The following is a 21430-nucleotide window of genomic DNA, read 5'->3' as shown; positions in this document are numbered from 1 at the left end:
AATGTTCTCATGGCCTATCAAAGGGAACACCAGCAGCAGGTAACGGATTCGAATGTGAATCACATCAGCAAAAGCCTTTCCTCCAAATCGAGTTTTAAATAAACTGGTATTAACTTATGTGTTGGCATGTATTTGGATTTTGGGCTAATTCTGTAGCTTCAACAGCCTAGTTTACATTTATTACAAAAAACACGATAATTGTCTTTATTTACTTTTTTCTGTCGTCATAGTTTCTTTAAATGAAACTAATGATACACGCACTGCACTATATGACGCCATTATTGCATTATATTTTAAAGGGACTCTCTCACGTTTTTCATGGCCGGACATCGAGTTGTTCATGGCCGGACATCAAGTTGTTCATGGTCATACATCGAGTTGTTCATGGTCAGACAGTTTGTCGTTTATGGTCAGACATCGGGTCGTTCATGGTCAGACATAGAGTTGTTCATGGTCAGACATCGAGTTGTTCATGGTCAGACATCGTCTCGTTCATGGTCAGACAACGAGTCGTTCATGGTCAGACATCGAGTTGTTCATGGTCAGACAACGAGTCGTTCATGGTCAGACATCGAGTTGTTCATGGTCAGACATCGAGTCGCTCATGGTCAGACATCGAGTTGTTCATGGTCAGACATCGAGTTGTTCATGGTCAGACATCGAATTGTTCATGGTCAGACATATAGTTGTTCATGGTCAGACAGTGAGTTGTTCATGGTCAGACATCGATTTGTTCATGGTCAGACATCGTCTCGTTCATGGTCAGACATCGAGTCGTTCATGGTCAGACATCGAGTTGTTCATGGTCAGACATCGAGTCGTTCATGGTCAGACATCGATTTGTTCATGGTCAGACATATAGTTGTTGATGGTCAGACAGTGAGTTGTTCATGGTCAGACATCGAATTGTTCATGGTCAGACATATAGTTGTTCATGGTCAGACATCAAGTTGTTTCTGTTATTGGAGTAAGTGGTCAACATGTCTTATGAAAAGGCAGTATACTTCGAATTTGTATATTCATTTATATCAGTAATTCAGCAGCCTGCAGTTATTGATCATAATCAGCTGAACCGGTATCAAAGACAGTGGTTAGCCCACTTAGTAGTTTACATAACAGTACGTAGACCACTAAAAAGTTAAAGGCTGTATGTACTTGCACAAACGTAATGCTTATGCGATTGTGGTATTACATACTAACAACTTTTAACATTACAAACTGCTTCTAAAAGTGTTAAATTCCCTTTCAGATGTCCGAATAAGATGTCATTTATTTATTAAAATAGGAAGTGTAATAGAAAATCTTTCTTTTGGCGAAAACCGAAGGCAAATTCATTGATCAGTTGTACTCTATAGTGTTTGCTGAATAAAATATATAAAACAGCTCGCTTTGTACGATGTTTGAACTATTCTGTTAGCGAGCACCTTTAACCGAAAGTAGACAACGGTGTTTTGCATTATTATGATCGTGATCAAAACGAAGCCCTAGAAGATAAGATAAAAGCAAAAGGAATTGCCATATTAAGTTACCGTAACACGTTTCTTTCTTTTGGTTTGTGAAATACTGTCCTACAAGAATGGCATTTAAATTGGTTGTTTTGGCGACAGGTTTGTTGAAATATTTAATAAATCAAATAACATATTGCATTTTTAACATCTTGAAAACAAAGTAAAAGTTTGTTTGTTTCGTTTAGAGTGTGTGTATTCCGCCACATGGGTCTATGATCTTCTGGTAAATAAATGATCTGTTCTGTTCTGTTCTATGTTGCTGTATTGTATTTGTTTATAACATTGGACCTAGAAATAATCACACTAAAATCGTTACATAAAGACAACTACACATATGAAAACTAGAACATCTGCATGTAATGCACCAGTCAACTGTAACCACGGCCCCCCAGGTCCGGTGGTATACGGGGGATACCCGGGGAAATGGGCCGTGTTGTTACATCTCAGTGGCCCCGCAGTGCCGGGTGGTTTTCTCTTCGCGCAAAATAGTTCGACCCCGCAGGGCGGGGATTTTACTCGGGGTTGGCTTAACCGAAAGTCAAAGTCCCCGCTATTCCCCGGACCTGTGTGGGGGGCGTGGTTACAATTGACTGGTGCATAATTAGTATTGTATCTATCTGTTAAAGTAAAACATATTCTAATTTTTACGGTTATTTAGTTTCATTTAAAAAAACAACATTGCAAAACCTTTACACAACTTATATTGTCAAATGTACAAATGGTGTGTGATATCGACCAGATGGTAAGCAATATTATAAGTTACGGTTAGTAGGTGACCAGATATGGGATATACGGGGCGCAGGAAACCATTTTTGCTCGACCCCGAATATGGTTTCCTGCGCCCTGTAAATCCCATATCAGGTCACATACTAACCCCGTAACTTATATATCATGTCGACAACTTGTTTAAATGTTTCATTTATTTGTCGGAATATTCATCGGAGTCGAAATATAGACACCATTTTGGTACGGTATAAATTTGACGACCCAATATGGAAAAATATGGGGTCACCGCGTGACCAGTCCTGGACCAATGGCGTTGCGTCATTTACGTTGGAGGCGTGATATAAGCTTGTATGTTTGAGATGGTATTTCTCTCCTAGAGACAACACCCCCAATATATTGAAACTTCAAATATGTTCAAGTAATGCTCTTATCAATATATTGCCCCATCGGGCGGGAGAGGGGAAGGTGCGGTTGTTATAATAAAAATCCATCCATGGAGCAAGACAAAACATATCATATTCGGAAGTATTCCAGTTGTATTTGTCGAAAATAAATCGAACAAAAGTATACGACTATTTTGCTCTGTTTAACGGCCCACATATGCTCGCCGCCCCCATTGGGATTAAAGCCGATTGGTGCATATTTATATATTCGTTTTAGTCCTCACTGTGACATTGGCCTACCAAGACCTGACGCACATTTGCGATGGGTTCAAGAATATCAACTGCCAAACCATGTACACACAGAAGGAAGACGACGAAACCGTCTGCGGATCTGATCGCGTGACCTACAGTAACTTGTGAGATTTTGTTTATTATTTTACGGCATCTGATGCATCAGTTAGTTTGTTACTTCATCGAGCCGCTGGTGATAATGCCTGGTTACCCATATAACTTCGATATCATTTGACAGGGTACTGCATACTTAGTAAATAAATGTTTGATTTTTTTGCACTTTAGTTCACTTGAAATCTTCCAATTTCTACTCATAAAACCCTTTCAAATTATACCAAAACATTATTGCGTTACCAGGAACCCTAACTTTATCATATTAATTTACAAGTATTCGTTCTTAAATTGGATATTTTCTTAAACGTATAGCTCTAATGCATTGAATATGGGATTAAATGTGCAAATATGTTAAATATTTTCAAATTTAACTGACCGTTCGAAGGCGGTAACTCAGATATTTATGGATAAGGCTATTTTGATGCATCTGTGGTCCATCTGTGTTTTTGTTAGTTTTATGTCTCTCGTTCAGTGTCCTTTGAGTCTTGGAAGTTTGCCTCCTAACAGGAATTTTGCTTAAATATTCGAATACTGACATTGTCCCTGTAGTTGTCATTGTATTATTAAAAGGGATTGTACACCAGATTACCACCAAAAAAAGAATTTTTCTGTAATGAATCTCAGGACAATTATTTAATAGAATGTGTAACGCTTTGATATCATAATTGTAAAATAAAGTACCAAAATGTAAAAAAAAAATGTGTGGGAGACCGGGTTCGAGCCCGTGTCGCCAAAATTGCATTCGAGCGTCGTATCCACTGAGCTACGACGGCTACTCTAAACGGGTGACATAATTAAGCTATATAGCTAATTCGGTAATATAACATGATAACACCGACAAGCCAATTACGCTAGGAATGAATTCTACTAGGTAGACATACCCAGTAATCTTTTTTAATGGAAAAATACGAAATAACTGCTAAACTTAAATAAATTGTCAACTTTGTGGTACTTCAGTTAGTAAGTTTCAATCTGATGCACAGTTGCTTTAACAGTTAGTAATGAAGATGAAGTAGCTGTTGTTTTGTCTGGTTTATATATTATTATTTCCGTCCCTGTATTTTGACCATGCGGTCTTAAGAGTTTGGCCACTGAGCTTGTTTCTGTTGTTTTTCATATAGATATTGGTGTTGTGAAGCTCAACCTAGGCAGGTACATTACCTAGACCGTGCATGTCCTGTTATTCTCATTGTATTCTGATTATAACTCAGTCGAGTTCGATTGACATAGGTTATAACTCTAAAACTCAATTTACCCAATAAAAACATAGTGTGATTTAAAATCATGCATGTTTTGTAAATTTTTGAAAACATATTTCCTCATAGAATTTGTTGATAAAAGGTTTTTGTCAATATTTCAAAGAAACTTAATTCCAGAGCAAACATATATACTTGAGTAATGGTTAAAAGACAAGGAATTGAACTAAAATTCAATTTTAGGTGTATAATATTATTCTCTTGGAATTTGACCAAAGGCATAAATCAACATAATTTTACTATATGATGGAATGCCTTTTTAAAGGTGTAAAATCATATGTTATTTTTAATAACTTTTGATGCTATATGGTAAAATGAGTTGAGACTGAGATTGAGATTTGACTGAAGTATAATCCGTGATATTGGGGCTTGATGTAGGTACCACAACTTTGACTTTTATGTACTTTTATGATCTTTCAGTTGCGAGTACAGCCACGCCCGATGCGCCGACCACAGCATGGTTTTGTCGAACTTAGGGCCGTGTTTCACTAGCACAGCTCCAGCGCCAACCACGACAACTGTTATGGATCGTACAACCCCTAACGTAGTAACAGGTGCTTAGTCCTTTTGCTTTACCAGAGTCCGGAACGGTCCGGATAATTAGAACGCATTAAGGAATAAACTGAACGAATTTGCCCGACCAAAGATAAGCAATTTTATTTGGTCATAATGATGTATTTATTTATTTTGCTTTTTTTTTGGTTTGAGCTGCTATGAAAAGGACCCCCCGCCTCTTGTATTGTATTACCGTCAATTAGCAACGGTCACGGAAGAAGTTCCCAAGCCTTTAATACTTTCAGCCAAAATGCCGATTACTTTCTGCAGCATCCAATTGTATAAAACATTGTTGTCCAACGGTTATCTTGAGGCTATGTTGCACATTTACATTATTTGAGGGGTTTACAGTAATTATTGGATAAATAAGTGGGATGTTATGTTATGGATAAATAAAGTCCAATAAATCTCAGTTTGGCTAATTTAGACCAAACCAAAGAACTAATTGTTTGATAGAATTGGCTGCACTTCTACTCCGTAAAATATACTTTTAACAAATTAATGCATTCGCAGTAGTATGCAGACGACAATAACACATATGCGAACTATATAAATGTGATCCTTTCAAAGTCGCCTTTGGTCAGAAAAAAAAATGCGTGACATATATTATTAACATAATTATACATGTGGAGCACAAACAGCTGCAGCCTGTACTAGGTCGAAGACAAAATTAGCCATGGTGCCTATAATCGCAACCTTCAAATTAGTTATTTGCGGCATTTTGTTAGGCAGCGAACCAAACAACATTTATGACTTAAGATATTATTACATTACAGCGAAACCTACGACAGCGGCAAACACAATGCCGGCATCAACAACACCTATGGTGACCACAACCACAACACCAGACCCCCTCCTCGTTGCCTTCTGTCAGTCCAAGAACTCCATCACGTGCCCGCAGAATCTGGAGCCAATTTGTGGATCAGACACGAAGTTCTACCTTAACCAGTAAGCCTGATGCAATGGCTGTGCTTTTGAAAATGTCCAAATATTGAAATTAGTAATGATTGTAAATGACCTGTTCATTTTCGTCTTAGCACCATTTAGATTTATGGGTTTACGATAGAATCGATTTGGCTTTCGGACATGTTCCTGTACATTCAACATGTCTTTGCTTTCGGACATGTTCCTGTACATTTAACACAACTTTAGCTTCCGGACCTTTTCTTGTTAATTCAACATAACTTTGGATTTCGGACTTGTTCTTGTACATTCAACATAACTTTGGCTTTCGGACATGTTCCTGTACATTCAACACAACTTTAGCTTCCGGACCTGTTCTTGTTAATTCAACATAACTTTGACTCTCTGACTTGTTCCTGTACATTCAATATAGCTATAGCTTGTCCCTGTACCTCCAACGCTTTCGGATTTTTTTCCTGTACATTCAACATAACTTTGGCTTTCGGATGTGTCCTTGTAATTTCAGCATACCGTTGACTTTCATACTTGTCCCGGTATATTCAATATAACTTTGACTTTCGGACCTTTTCCTGTACATTCAACATAATTTTGGTTTTTGGACTTATCCCTTGACATTCAGCAAAATTTCGACTTTCGGACTTTTCCCTGTACATTCAAGCTAACTTTGATTTACGGACTTGTTCCTGTACATTCAACATAACTTTGACGTTCGGAATTGTCCCTGTACATCCAACATAACATTGACTTTCGTACTTGCCCATGTACATTCAACATAACTTTGACCTTCTGACTTGTCCCTGTACATTCAACATGATTTTGGCTTGTGACTTGTCCCTGTACATTCAACATAGCTTCGACTTTCGGACTTGTTCCTGTACATTCAACATAGCTTCGACTTTCGGACTTGTTCCTGTACATTCAACATAACATTGCCTTTCGGACGTGTCCCTGTAAGTTCAACAACACTTCGACTTTCGAACTTGTCCCTGTACATTCAACATAGCTTCGACTTTCGGACTTGTTCCTGTACGTCCAACATAGCTTCGACTTTCGAACTTGTCCCTGTACATCCAATATTACTTCGACTTTCGAACTTTTCCCTGTACATCCAACATAGCTTCGACTTTCGAACTTTTCCCTGTACATCCAACATAACTTCAACTTTCGAACTTGTCCCTGTACATCCAACAACACTTTGATATTATTGATGAGGTCGAATACTTGTGAGACGTTTGAATTTCCGCCCTATTGAACTCTTGTATTAATTAACATTCTAAGTTGATAACCTTAACATTTATTGATGGGGATTTCATAGTTAATGGGTTTTACTGGTGAGTTAGTGAGTCCATCGTTTAGCGGTCGAACAATGAACATATTGCCTTAACATAAGGTGAGAGTTAAGTATTTGGCGACTGAGGTTGTCCCTGTAATTTTCATTGTTCTATTACACAAGGCAGCACAGTAATATCATACTTCAGAAAAAAGATCGTTTGTCTTTAAACGTGTAAAACCTGTGCGTAACATTTAATGGTTTCAAATCCACTTTTTCAGGTGCGAGTTTTCCAAGGCCTATTGTGAGAACAACTCCCTCACATCCAAAGATATCAGCTTTTGTACCGGACAGTAGAAGAGTACAGCACTTTGACAGTGGGCATTTTGTTTCATTTCTGCAGTTTTGTGTAAATGGTTATGAAAAAACACATTTCAAAGTTGAAGACTTCACTTATTGTGTTGACAAGGAAGGAACTTCCCTCAGACTGAACAGCACCAGTTGAGCGTTGGTGCTCTTTACTGTTTTTTTTATGCATCCAATGTACGAATAAGCTTGTCATTTCATTTAGGCAGTGTGATTGCTATATAGAGGATAATTGTTTGTCTCAGTGTAAGATCGTAAAATATTTTACCGAGTGAGCACCAAAAGATATATTTCGAGTGGCATAGGCACGAGTGAAATTATTCACGTTTGGTGTTCACGAGCTTAAATAAATTGCTATCTTACACTGAAACAAACAATTTTTCTTTTTATTATATGCCTTAATTGGAGATACAGGTCACTTAATTACACTTGTTTTAGAAAAAAACGCGCCAACACATACAACCCTTTCAAATTATGCCAACATATTAAGGTGTTACCATCAGGCGTTCAAACTCACACAGTGTACATCGGATACCTAAACCAGTACGTGAGGAACATCTGGCCCCAATATCACGAACATTCTCAAGTCAAATCGCAATCTCAGTCTCAACTCTTTTTATCAAATTACAGCATCATATATGATTCAAAATTGTAAATGTTTTACCCTTTTTAAAATCACATTCCCTCATTCATTATGTTGATTGAAAAAACACGGTAAATATTTTTAGACAAATAAAATGAGAGCAAAAATTGTACTTGAGTTTTACTCAAGTAAATTTTGTGCTTTTTTTAAATATTAATCAATAATGTTTATCAACATAATATTTGTGAGAATGTGCTTTTTAATATCGTAAAACATTAGTAATGTTTAATAATGTCATACTGTAATGTAGAATAATGAATTGAGATGCCTTAAGTATTTTCGACATCTTGTGACCATATTACAGAAGCATCTTAAGGTAAAAATGCACCTTTTCCTTAAATTCAACAAGTTCCTTAACTGTTTTATTTACCTGGTAGAAAGGGTTATGTTTAACGTATATTCTGCAATTAAAATATGGAAACTTGAAAAAGAAAAAAAAACATTTCAAAGAATTAGTCCTTTTCAAGGAATATAACAATTCCAAAGTTTACCCTTAAGATAAAATAGGTTAAAAGTTTCTTAAGATGCTTCTGTAATACGGACCCAGAAGGCTTATGACTTTTTATGGTTTTAGTCGATTTTGTTACAACATCGGCCTATCGTACCATCAATCTTACGACGATAATCAATCTTACGGCAAGAAAAGAGAAAAAATGTAAAACAAAATACATACAATTGATATTGGTGTGTACAACGATTTACGTTGTTGGTTTGGTTCTTACAACATGTGAAATGGGTTAGATTCATTAGATCTCAAATGGAGTTACATGTTTATTCATTCATACCCAAGCATCAAGTGAAATACAATACTACAGACATAGCTGAATATATGAAACACAGTATTCAATGAATGATTTCAATAGAGAAATTAACTGTAGTATATCAAGACTTGCGTCCCTTAGTTTCATTTTTGTTAAAGTATGCAATACAACGCATAGAATCTTACTCACTGATGTATCACATCGCTTACCAGTTACAGCACATTTATTTGTTGTAGTTTTTGCGTATTTTTCCAATTCAAAATCTATTCACTTTGTCTTTCCCGTAAATCCCAGTAAGTTTAAAACAAAGCCGGAATATTAATGTTATTGATTACACGATGATTTGGTCGTAAAAGCGTTGATAGTATGTGACAATTGGTGTTTATCTCGGTCTTTTACCTTACATACTTTTCAATTACGACCAAAATGATTTCCTTAAAAAATATTGAAATCTTTTTTTCTACCAGCATGAATAAAGCATATAAAAGAACACTTTAGCGAAAGCTTTTGTTGAACGTATCCTTAGGATTTCTCTTTACACTTATGTGTTTGTGTGGTGGAACCGACGGAATATTTTACTTCTTTAATTGCCATGATGACATGAGATGTGTCCACGTCGATCTGTTCATCACATGATACACCGACAGCTTGATCGTGACCTGCAATTTATAACGTGTAAATTACATACAGTTGTAAATACTCTCTAAAATGTTGCGTTAGTTTAGACTTAAGTTTATCCCTTTCTTACAAGACGAAAAAGATATCCGCATGGGCTCAAGAGTGTTTTGTTTGAATTCACTATTCTTGACATGTTTATTTTTTCTTGGTAATAAAGCTACCAATAAAGCATTAAAAATATGTTCATGCAAAGTTGGGTAACTATAACAATATTGTAAAATAATTGTTTGTAATTGCTATGTGATAAGTGAGTTTCACCTACCATTTGATATATCCTGTTCTATCAAATAGCTTTCAACGCTTTCTGCTCTTTCCTGGTTATCATTAAGCTGCAGCTCCCTTTAAAAGAGGGTTTTACTTGGATTAGGTCATTTATACCAACACAGTATGATATGCAAATGATGGAACACTCAAAGTTTTAGCAATATAACTTGGCTTACACACAAACAACTTACAAGCGTACAAATGAAAAACTTCCATGCTTACATTTTGTTTTTACATGTATTCCGTCGCCTTCTATTGGCACATGTTTTATAAAATCATACACCATTTTCAAGGTATTTGAGCGGCTATGTTGCATTGTAGTAACCATGGACTTCTTACAATGGTAATATATTTTACATATGTGCATCCTTTTCTATTTTGGATAATCTAAAGTGATTTAAGCGTGACGCATTTATCAGAAATATCCATTTGTAGTGTCACACACATTTCTCTATTCTATCATTATAAATGAAAGATGAGTATCTCTCTGTTTTTATCGTTTTATCATTTTACGTATTTCAAACTATTCACTCTTAGGAACAAGTCTCAGTACATTGTATTTCTTGTCATTTTCCATGAAAAAAACTTTATGCTTTCCGATTTCTGGCATTGAAATATCCTTATTTTAATGTACTCTTAGATAATCTATGTATTCGGAGTTTTTGTATTCTAATCCATATTAAGATTGAATAATATGAAGTCAAAGTTTATGAAAATAAGCACAATAAATGAGGGACACTGTTGTCATGTAGAACAGAAACAGAAATACGATATATCGATATTTAGAGATGTACTCTTACTCCCACATAGGAATTGCCACAATAAATATCATTGTTTTAATATTCCAAAAAGGATGAATAAATGTAGAAAACAATGTTTCATATGAAGGATTCCGAGTTGAATTTGAAAGAAATACGCAAAAATACGCAAAAATACGGTATTTCTACCTAATGAGACTTATAATTAAGTTAACCACAGTAAGTCTTTAAGCATTCATCATTCATTTAATATTTTTGCGCTTTATGTTATTAAATACACGGTTAAAATCTTGTTACCAGTAATTAATATTTTCAATAGGTTAAAGTTTATCAGTCAAAACTGATGTTTGTTATACATGCGAATGTATTTATTTTGAATAAGAGTGTCAATTTAAGCGATGTGAATATCACACACAGTCCTTCAAACGCAGAGAATAAATTTCATTTAAGGAATGCATTGTGTGAATGATGTCCTTATCGGGGTATGAACGCAGTTTGACTGGTTAAAATGGGTGGTCTCCTTCAAATTCTACGCGTGCTTTAACCATACAATCTGCATTCATATCCCCAAAAATGACATCAATCACGCAAGTCATTACTTATATTTACACCAATAGTGCAAAAAAATAAAGTTATTTTTATTCACCATTTTGTAAATAGAACGACCTGATCATAACCAGAAACAGTATTTCATATGGCATCACAAAAGCACGGGAAAATCACTTCGTAGTTGTGATCACTTTTAACGTAAAATTGAAACGCTAATGACACCGATAATTCAAAAATCATCTATAAACACTTTTAAATGTTGATTAAAGTTCTCCGTGGTCTGCTGCCACAATAACACTTTATAAGATTAACATGTTTTTTCCATTTGTATTAAAATGCGATGATTCGCGATCTGAACGATGTTGCGTCCATTAAAGAATATTCGCAATTACCGGAATTAAGGAATGAAAGCTGAGGTGTAGAAATCATGAATTTGGTGATAGTGTGTAATAAGAATAAGTAAATGATGCGTCACGGACACTACAACTGATAAGTATGTTTAAACAATGTATAATAATATTTACTGTGCTTACAATACATAATCTATGTTTTTCTCTTGTACAACATTATACTGGCTATATTTAACACGAATTCATGATGTTTATAATGCAGTTTAGAGTTAGTATATCAATAAAAAAAAAAATATAAATCGAATCTATAAAAAATAATTTCTAATAAAGTTCTAAACCAATCAATGGATTATAACAATTGAAGTCTCATTTTTAAGCTAAATAAATTTGCCTACATATTTTGTGAATGTTCATTTTGACTTGACTAGAGTAACAAAGGTAAGAATTTATGTGTGAAAATACCTCCTTTTTTAAACGCAACAGCTTAGCATATAAAATACTTTCTGTTTTTGGTTCTGTCCAAGCAGATCACAGAAATACTGATATAAAAGCAATATATATATACAGTCGATTGTTAATTTTTATAACAAGAATGCACACTAAGATGATATGAAGTAACAATTACAACAAAACACTATACTTATTATGAAATTTGCTTTATGATGGCGTCATAGTGTGTGATATGTTCATGACACAACTTCCAGTTTCAATACATTAAGTCCCGACCGCCTTTAAAAATGTTTTTACGAAACCAAGACGAAATACAAAGCCTTCCTCTTAAGATTTAGATACAGAATGTACTACCGTATAGAAATACATTCTCACCATAAATACAAGGTGAGAAATAAACGTATGACGAGAATATGGCCATTTAACTATTCTATTTGACAATTAATTTGTGTACAAACATGCGGAATTAAATATATTTTGACCAATGTAAATATAACAGTGTTATATATGACATGTGTAATACAGGAAAAAACATGTTGGCTATATTAAACCGGAAACAAGGTAAACAAGGTAAAACAAGTTAAAATATGTGACAAACTATTGTATTTGATATAAAATCACCTGGGCCTATGCTAGAAACCAGGAAAACGAGTGACATATTTATTAACTGGGAAAACAAAAACTTGCTAAAAAAACTGTGAAAATAGAGAAAAAAAACAACAATGACTAGATGCAACTTAAAAATAGTTTAGCTAAAATCACCGTACATGCAATCCAAGCAATTCAAGCATACACCATTGCAAATCTTTGAGGTTCTTAAATCCAAAGCAGCGACACAAAGACAAGATAAAAGAAGACAAAATAGGCTTTTCCTTGTCTCCATATTGGTTCTGCAATGAAATAATCACAATAATCCTAAATCGAAAACTATGTTTACTGTTGTACTGCCTCTACGGGCTTGACGTATTATTACCTTGCGCGTTAAAGTTTTGTTTACTTTATGACTATGTAAAATATACTGGGAGTGAAAAGGAAACGTTTTTCATAGGTATTAATGCAACTTGGAAGTCTTTCACTTTATTTTAAATAACAAGCAGTGCTGCTGCTGTAGACAACTTATTTAATAATAGTATATACACACACAATTACAATACTCTTGCAAACATTATATATTATACAATATATTAAAATCGGAGTTGTCCTACTCATTTCAACTTAAATAGAGCTACCATACAGTAATTACTGGGAAAAACATCCTTACCAAGTTTCGTGACAATTGATGCAAAAATGTGACCCCTAGAGTGTTAAGAAACTAAGTGTTGACGGACGACGGACAATCATCCGATCCTAATAGTTCACCCTCAGCCTTCGGCTAAGGTGAGCTCAAAACTGTTGCAAAATGTTAAATATAAAAAAATGTGTTGTTTAGAATTTTAAAGGCAGAGGCAAATACAGATTTTATAAAGACCAATAAAACAGAATAATCATAATAATGATTTCCGAAATAACTTCAAATGTTTGAAATGATAAATGAACTTGACAAACATCATATCAACAAACCATTAAAAAAATTCAAATTTCACAAAATTTCAATTCATTGATATTTTACACAGACAAGCTAAAATCAGGTAAATACTAAAAGAAATATGTTTAAGAAATTTTACGTTTAAATATACATGTTCACAATCTATTCCTTACAAATTTAGATCATCCACAGTGACCCGTTTGTCTTGCTTTCCAATAAGGAAGTTTATTTGTTTTTGCATCTGAATGGAAACAAAAAATATGAATACGTTCATTTTAATTTTTCCAGACTTTTAAAGGCTCAATATTTTAAATAATTTAGTCATGAAAACTTATCTAAGTGTATGCATATCCATATGACCTTTTAACCCTCAGTATGGAAAAATACCCATTGGTGGGTTACATCGCAATAACAAATATAAAATACAACTGAAAGTATATTCTGAATTTAGCACGGAAGGATTTGTTTGTAACTTATAGCTAAAACAACTTTCTATTTCGGTACTGACTGGGTTAAACAAATCTGTTTTGCTACAGTAGATGGTTAAAAACCGATACCTTTGCTAAAGTCCTTTTCATAATTGACATTAGTGCAAACATGATATACATGACACGAAATAGACTGGCGTATTGCACGTTTAGTGCCATTGTAAAGCGGTTAAGGAGCGTTAAAGGACATGTTATCATATAACTTTGAGTTGGCTGATGGGGTGATAGTAACATTGTCAACATGAAGAAATTCTGTCGACAGAGGAAATATTTGGAATCTTATACATCCAATCAACACGGGAACGCGCGCTTCAGACAAACATCACACATAAATGAGCACTTTTTATATGTAGATGTCAATGAAGGAGTACCCTACTCCTAGTGTTAAACAAATTTTCAACATAACACTTTCTCCCATTAACAAGCTTTGGGTCATGATGCATACAGATTTAGCCATTCCCCAAAGGTTAATAGTCAATCTCTGACAAATCAATTAACGCAAATATTTTATACACCCATTTCGAGAAGCGCATAATCCAATGGAAACAAATAAGATTAATAGAAACAGTTCAAAAACTGAAAGACCAAGTTATAACCAACTTAGATCTGCTAACCTTGGGCTGCTGGATAATCATTACTTGCACTGTCCACATCGATAAGAGCAATTTGAACATTTGCTTTCATTCCAAACAAATTACAGACAAAGACAACTGTTCGAACATAAATAAAATTTTATAGCATCGTTCAAATGTATTTTGAACTGTTAACCGTTGTAGTACGTAAATTATGCTTCCTGGAGAATTCACACAACAATTTACAGATATATCGGATATTTTTTACCCCACCCACATCTCAAAATGTGTCAACAAACTAGTGTGGCATTTACTCTTCTGGAAAACAAACATTTTAAAACGAAACAGACTGTTCTGTAAGATGACTGAATATTAACTTACTATAAAAACACGCGTATATGCAGTCTTAAACTAAGAATAATGGTTTAAAATCCAATGAGTATCCACATTTGTTTTGCTAACACATTTGACCTTCCAAATTTTCATTCCATAAATAGCGGCGTAGTAATTTGGTTAAAATAAAGTGTTTTCATTATTTTTTTGGAACATTTGTGCACTAATAATACTTCATTTTTTACTGTTCATAAAGCTTTGCAATACAAAACGAGCGAATATTAAGCTATAAGAATGAATAGCAGAGAACTATTTCTCAGCAAACCGAAAGTAGAAAAGTTGACAGCTATAATTATGCATGAGGGGCGTCCCACGGGTAGCGGCGTAAAGCCCACCCTTTTCAAAAAAGGGGGTAATTCAGAAATAAATAAAAAACCAAATAAAACTCCGAAAATAAGCATAAAAGAAACAGAAAATTTGTTTATTTCAGTGTAAGATCGTATTTAATTTCACTCGTGATCATAAAAAAACTACATTTTCCTCGTGGCTTCGCCACTCGTGAAAATATGTTTTTCTATGACACTCGTGAAATAAAATACGATCTTACACTGAAATAAACAAATATCCTCTATACCTTCACAGCAAAAGGTGAAAGTTTAGAGGTTTATTGGACATTTTGATATTATCGATGAGATGTTTATTTTTTATTTCGTAGTCGCTCATTTGAACAAAAATGATGCAATTTTGAATCAAGATAGGTTTTGATGACACTTAGGTCATAAAAGGGTTACCATCATGAAAATAGGTAAACACAAATTCAAATTGCATAGACAAGAAAAACAATGAAGAAGCCAGTATAAAAAAGGGAAATGGTATGGTTAAAGCTTCCGTAGACGGCATGTTATCTGATCCTACATTTCAAATAATTTAATAGGTATGAAATGGCTAGAAGTCTAGAGCTGTAATTGATACCCGAAAAGCAATTGTTTCAGTATCATTTATGAATAACACTTATCAAAATATGAAATGGGTCACAGAGCTTGTGTTTCAAATGTTAACTCAGTTACATAACTAAAGCAAGCTAAATATAATACCAAGCAACTGGATAAAACATATTATTTACTCAATCATTTACATCCTTAATTAAAAGAGTCCTCAAACCCAATTTGTAAAGAACAACAAACATTCCTAAACTCCTTATAAATAAAGTATAAGGATATATTTTTCAATAGTTCAAGTTACATCACCAAAACACACCTAGTTGAGGATCGAATTGATGTAGGAAAGGCAAATCTAATAACACAAAATCCTCCCTTAAGAGAACCTTAAGCGCAGAAAGACTAAGATAAATGCATATATGTTCCAAAAAATAACAGTTAACTCACGATTGAATTTTTAAATTAAACAGGGCATGAATACATGACCAAATTACACTGGTCACCATTTACTGAATGGACATTTGGTTTATTTTAATTTAGTTTAGCTTGATTGTGACGAAAGCTGATAGCTTATAAGATCACTCTCGAGTCCGTTTCCTGTAAACTTTCCTGTAAATTGTATAATATTAAAGGTACTAGTAAATGGGGTTAACTTTTTTTTTAAATCGAACCGATGTTTTTGAGAACTCAAAAATATTAGAATGAACTGAAAATATTAAAACAAAAAGTAAGTTGCTCTCTGGATTGTCTTTGAAATAAAAACATATTCCATGCGTATTTATGTTACGATTTCTGCTGAGTCTCTCTCGAAGGGCATGATAAAGCAAGTTTCTATCAAGCTTCTCCCTCCAATCTTATGTTTACTTACATGTTTTAACTGTTAAAATGTCAGATATGTTATACTTGTAGTACTGTGTACGTTACTGTTTCATTGTAATTAGAGTCTTTTACTTCTTTAAAGTGCATAGTTGACACCCAAATATGAATTATAATATTTAAATTGATTGTCAGATAAATGTTAATTTCCATTTAATAATTTGGTTGAAAAAATGACATGACAATAAGGAAGTAAGTTTAATTATAATTTGTAATTTGATGATAAAACAATAAACCAGATCTATATATATATATGTGTGTGTATGTATATATATGTGTGTGCGTGTGCGTGTGTAACAGACTACAGAAATTGCTATGTGCACCTGTCGGGGTTCGAACCCACGACCCCTCACTCTGCAAGCGGACACTCTACCGCGGTGCTTCAACGCTAGCTCTTTAGTGAGACAGTATAAGTGTCGATGTATAAATATCAAAAATCCGGTTACATGTGCATGTGGTGATTTTATGTCGTACGCATTTTACGGCTGCGTTTTTTACCCTGGTCGTGACCCTTACTTTACTTATGCTGTCCATTTATGTGCAGTCCCAGAGCATTACAATCCAACAATTTGGCATTTTTTACAAAAATATCTATTTAAATTAGATACATACATACCCCAGAAAAATCAGATGTTTGACGGTCTTATACACAACCCGAGTTAGTAGGAAAATTGATCTTTTGTTTACGTGGACCAAGTAGATCGCTCATATATTGATTATAACTTGGAGTTTATTCGACTTGATAGATGGACGACATTCATTATAAAGACAAACACTATTAAAACGCTACAAAAGATGAATATACACTTAGTTTAAATGCATCTTAGCACTTGTATCTGGAATCAATAGTCGTTTTATAATTAATAATCAATTAACAGAAATGTCGTTTGTTCATTACTTTGTCTCAGTAACTAGTGGTTTATGAGGAAAATTAAATTGAATATTAAATATTGGATATTGTGTGAAAATGTATACATATACTGTAAATAAACTTACTTAAACATTGTAGTGTAAATATCTGTCTGATCTTTAGTTTTCGTATATAAATCCTCCCGTTTATGTTTCAATATTTACACCTCAACTTCAATACCTTAAATGAGTTACTGCCTTGCTGCAATGCAAATATTTACAGGTGGACGCAATATCTTCCAATCTAAGTTTATGATATGTTAAATGTATTCTTGTTGTTAGTGTTTCATTTTTACGTTTAAAAGTAAGGGTTTCTAAAATTGAAGTGGGTATTTTTGTAACAATTCTGGAAATAAATAATGAATTATTGGTGTAGATATCAGAAATTAATTAAATCATTGATGCCATTATCGGGGATATAAATTCAGTTGGGCTGGTTAAAGTACGTATGGAGTCCAACCAGCCAAACTGTGTTCATACCCCAATAATGGCATTCAAGGGCGGACCCACGATTTGACGTTAGAGGAGGGCGTAACTTAGTGGCGTAACCTTTTGACTCAAGCCGTTTCCTCAGAATAGAAATTTATTTGATTAAATGAGTTTGATTAAATGATGCAGAAGGTTGTTTGCGTTGTGACCAAAATTGGGCTAATGTGCTTGCACTAAACAAAATAGGGGGTTAATGTACAAAAATCGGCCAGGAAACGTGTACAATCGAGTAATAACCATGAAATTTGGAAGATAGAAATATATATAAAAGTACGGTTACAACATGCAGAGATATGCCATATTTGCCGAGAAAATACGAACAAATGAGGATAAATTCAACACATTTATTTGTAAACATTGCCTCCAGAGCCACAATCTATTCAATAACCTTTTTCTCTTTAAAGTTATGATACAAACTAAGATGTCGATTGAAGAATATGCTTTTCACCACACACTGGGTGCATTCATTTTTCAAAAATACAAAAAAGGTCAACTTACCAGGCATAAATGGTTCCAGAATCGGCACTTGTCAATAAAAATACGCCATTTTGTTTGCCACGAAACATTTTTCTCACTTAATGTTTGCCAGAAATCAAATTACGTCCTCCCCTTGATGAAACTCAAATTTTAAACAAGGGTTACCTCAAACGATTGAATCTTTTTCTGTCAAACAAGTTTTTATCCCTTCTGTATATCGCACATCTATTTGACACATAGTAACAAATTTCAGTTGACGTTTACAAAGCACCAAGTCATTTAATTTGGAATCAATAAAATTATCTGTCATTTTGTCGTGGTCCTTCTGTTCACATATAAAGCAAAGTTTCTTTTAAACGGTGACGAACTCGAAATACGTCTATTCGCTAATCTAGTTCCATTTAGTCCCTTTGCAAAAGTTTAATGTGTAATCGTGTCTATATTTTCTGTCGTTCGTATTCATTTCGTGTTTGCTTATGAATCCTCTTGAAACCACTCGAAGGATTTCGAAATGCTATGGCAAAATCATTAACACATCAAGTTGATGTTCAGAGCAGATATTCTTTTCATACCTTTAGGGTTCATGCTATACTTTAAGGGACCACACAACAATATTAGTCCGCTCCAGAACTCCTGGACCGATCAAATTATCTGAAGAAAAATGATTTTTGCAAAATCGAAAAAGGTCACGAAAACTGTATGAGAAAGCAGTACGAACTTAATATATGCATATTGTTTCATTCGAAAATCAAAAGTACTAAGGTCGAAAAAAGGTTCGACAACTATATAGATCCATGTCTACATGTATGAATGTTTCAATGCAATGGCAATCTGACTTGTTGTAATGATGAAAGGCATTGATGTTATGGTGCTGTTGTCTCCAGAGTGTCAATACTGTTTATGGATCGACAACAGCTAATTTATGTAATTTACGGTTTATTTTTAGAAGTTTGAGGTTCAGCATAAGTAAGTTTCATTTCTTTCTTCTTCTTCTGTCCAAATGACACTTGTGTTTCATAATATACCTGAAGTCGGTTTGTTTTTTCCAAAGTTATATTTAGGTTAGGTCAATCCCAGGTAATGCAGAACATAGAAAATCAGACACCTCCCACTGATTATCCTACGTCCGTTCATTCAACAGCTTTATGCTTACAAATAAAATCATAGTGGAATTTAAATTATTCAACTTTGTTTAGGATTTCTTATATAAAAAGTTGCTTCTTTAAAATGTTGATTTTAGAGAAAAAACGACGGTCATCCGATTGTTTTGTATGAATAATTTACCAAGGTCTTCCAGTTAGAAGGCTATGTCACAAAACTGGAGAATACGAGAGGCTCGCAAGGGGGTAACAAGTTCTTATAGACAATAAATAACAGACAAGTAAGTATCCGGGAAATTTCGCTGCAATCTTAATCTTATTAGGGTCTCTTGTAGGATCGCCAACTTAACTGTAAACCAATCAAAAACTTGTTTTTCTTTTATTCCTTCGACATAATTCATTTATTAAATATTTGATTGGTCTCTAATCTAAGTCATTTGTCTAACCTCTAGGTCAAAACTGAGGTTTTACCGCTTTCACCGAAACAAATAATAACGAAAAGATAACTGCTTAAAATAATTATTTAAATTCTGTAATATGCGAATTTCTTAGATATGTGTTAATAATTTGTAATGCACGTATATGATACAATGATAATGATATGATAATATTTCTATCGGTATGTTTTGACAGTATTTCAGAAACTTGACTACCCTAAATAAACTCTAACCATAACATAATTAAAGACCATTATATGGGTCCACGTAAACGTTTTTCGTCCACAAAACAGAACAATGTGTTTAGGAACTTGTTTATATGCGGTTAAACTTACTGTGTAGTTTCACAACCTGACTTATTGATGGTAAAATAGTTTTCAAATCCAGGACATTATAGTCAGAACAAAACGTTCCTGTTAGGGATACTCATTAAGACTACTTTTTATATTCTGTTCCTTCATACACTTTTCTACTATAATGCCTGTATTTATTGTATGTCCAGTTTAGTTCCTTACTCAAGGATAGTACGTAATTGATTATTTTCGATCTCAACATATTATTGAGGAAACCATGTCTGATTATGTTTGACTGTTTTTGTATACTATCTCATTATCAGTAAGTGTACATGAACTGTTATGAATCATATGAGGTACTTAAATAACATAGTTGTCTAAAGCCAATTAGTCTTGTTGATATGCTACTGCTTTACCACGTATGGATCAAAACCTAGCTTTGATTACTTTTAAATTAGTTTACATTGCATTGTATTGCCTTATGAACCGCAGAAATACAAAAGCCATGATTACCGCTTGATAGTGGTTTTCAGTGCATTTTCTACAATTTCCTCCAGTAGTACTGAGTATACAAAACGTATCATGAATGTATATGACCAGGAGGGTCACTTCGGCTGCCCTTATTACATACATGAGCATTGCAAAAAGGGCTCTCATGTTTTATAAGGCCGGACTTCAACATCATATACTTGATTATACGACAGTTGCTGGTTGCTGTTTGAACAATTAAATAAAAACAATCACTCATTTTAATAACATTTTAAATATCCATGAACATTTTGATTTTTTATTTGCTTTCAATTTAATATGTTTAAACTTTGTCATGCAAGTGAATTAATAGACCTCAAATAAATTTGCTTTGGCTAATAAATGATTTCATTCGTATACTTGGAAAAAAGGAAAATATACAAATCATCATGAATTTCAATAATTGATTACTTATTGTTCTATACATATTTTTCGTTCATGCTTTTCGATGAAACATCGAGTTTTACCAGTAAAAAAACAACAGTGAATATGTTTTCACTGCAAAATAAGGAGTGAAAATATCAACTTTCAGAACATCTTTTAAAATCCATTTAAGTGAATTCCCCTTGATCAAGACAGAACATTTTACTTTGAACCAGAACATTTTGGCAAATAAAAT

At 33.9% G+C, this 21430-nt stretch overlaps 1 protein-coding gene and 1 long non-coding RNA gene across 3 annotated transcripts; one reads left to right on the top strand and one right to left on the bottom strand.

Moving 5' to 3' along the window:
• The first annotated feature begins 1478 nt into the window (after nucleotides 1–1478).
• Nucleotides 1479–7472, top strand: LOC128234242 (four-domain proteases inhibitor-like). Its single transcript, XM_052948352.1, has 5 exons — nucleotides 1479–1607; nucleotides 2895–3033; nucleotides 4699–4832; nucleotides 5610–5781; nucleotides 7309–7472. The coding sequence occupies exons 1-5, from the start codon at nucleotides 1577–1579 to the stop codon at nucleotides 7382–7384; spliced, it is 552 nt and encodes a 183-aa protein (XP_052804312.1). The 5' UTR covers nucleotides 1479–1576; the 3' UTR covers nucleotides 7385–7472.
• Nucleotides 7473–8794: 1322 nt separating this feature from the next.
• Nucleotides 8795–17665, bottom strand: LOC128234247 (uncharacterized). Of its 2 annotated transcripts, none has more exons than XR_008260908.1 (3): nucleotides 17575–17665; nucleotides 9738–9814; nucleotides 8795–9456 (listed from the first exon to the last, which is right to left on the bottom strand). It is a non-coding gene; the product is annotated as an uncharacterized LOC128234247 (long non-coding RNA). The 2 variants fall into 2 exon arrangements; XR_008260909.1 differs by lacking the exon at nucleotides 17575–17665 and adding an exon at nucleotides 14813–14878.
• Between the last annotated feature and the right edge of the window lie 3765 nt (nucleotides 17666–21430).

Source organism: Mya arenaria, chromosome 5, assembly GCF_026914265.1.
Source record: "Mya arenaria isolate MELC-2E11 chromosome 5, ASM2691426v1".
Lineage (NCBI taxonomy): Eukaryota > Metazoa > Mollusca > Bivalvia > Myida > Myidae > Mya > Mya arenaria.
Note: the sequence above shows the minus strand (reverse complement) of the source record. Positions and strands in the feature narration are given on the sequence as shown.

Bases quoted from the DNA above. Each gene is read 5' to 3' on its own strand.
- LOC128234242 (XM_052948352.1), top strand. From the start codon at position 1,577: ATGGCATTTAAATTGGTTGTTTTGGCGACAG. The intron at 1,608-2,894 runs GTTTGTTGAAAT...TATTCGTTTTAG, and splicing joins ATTGGTTGTTTTGGCGACAG to TCCTCACTGTGACATTGGCC. The intron at 4,833-5,609 runs GTGCTTAGTCCT...ATTACATTACAG, and splicing joins AACCCCTAACGTAGTAACAG to CGAAACCTACGACAGCGGCA.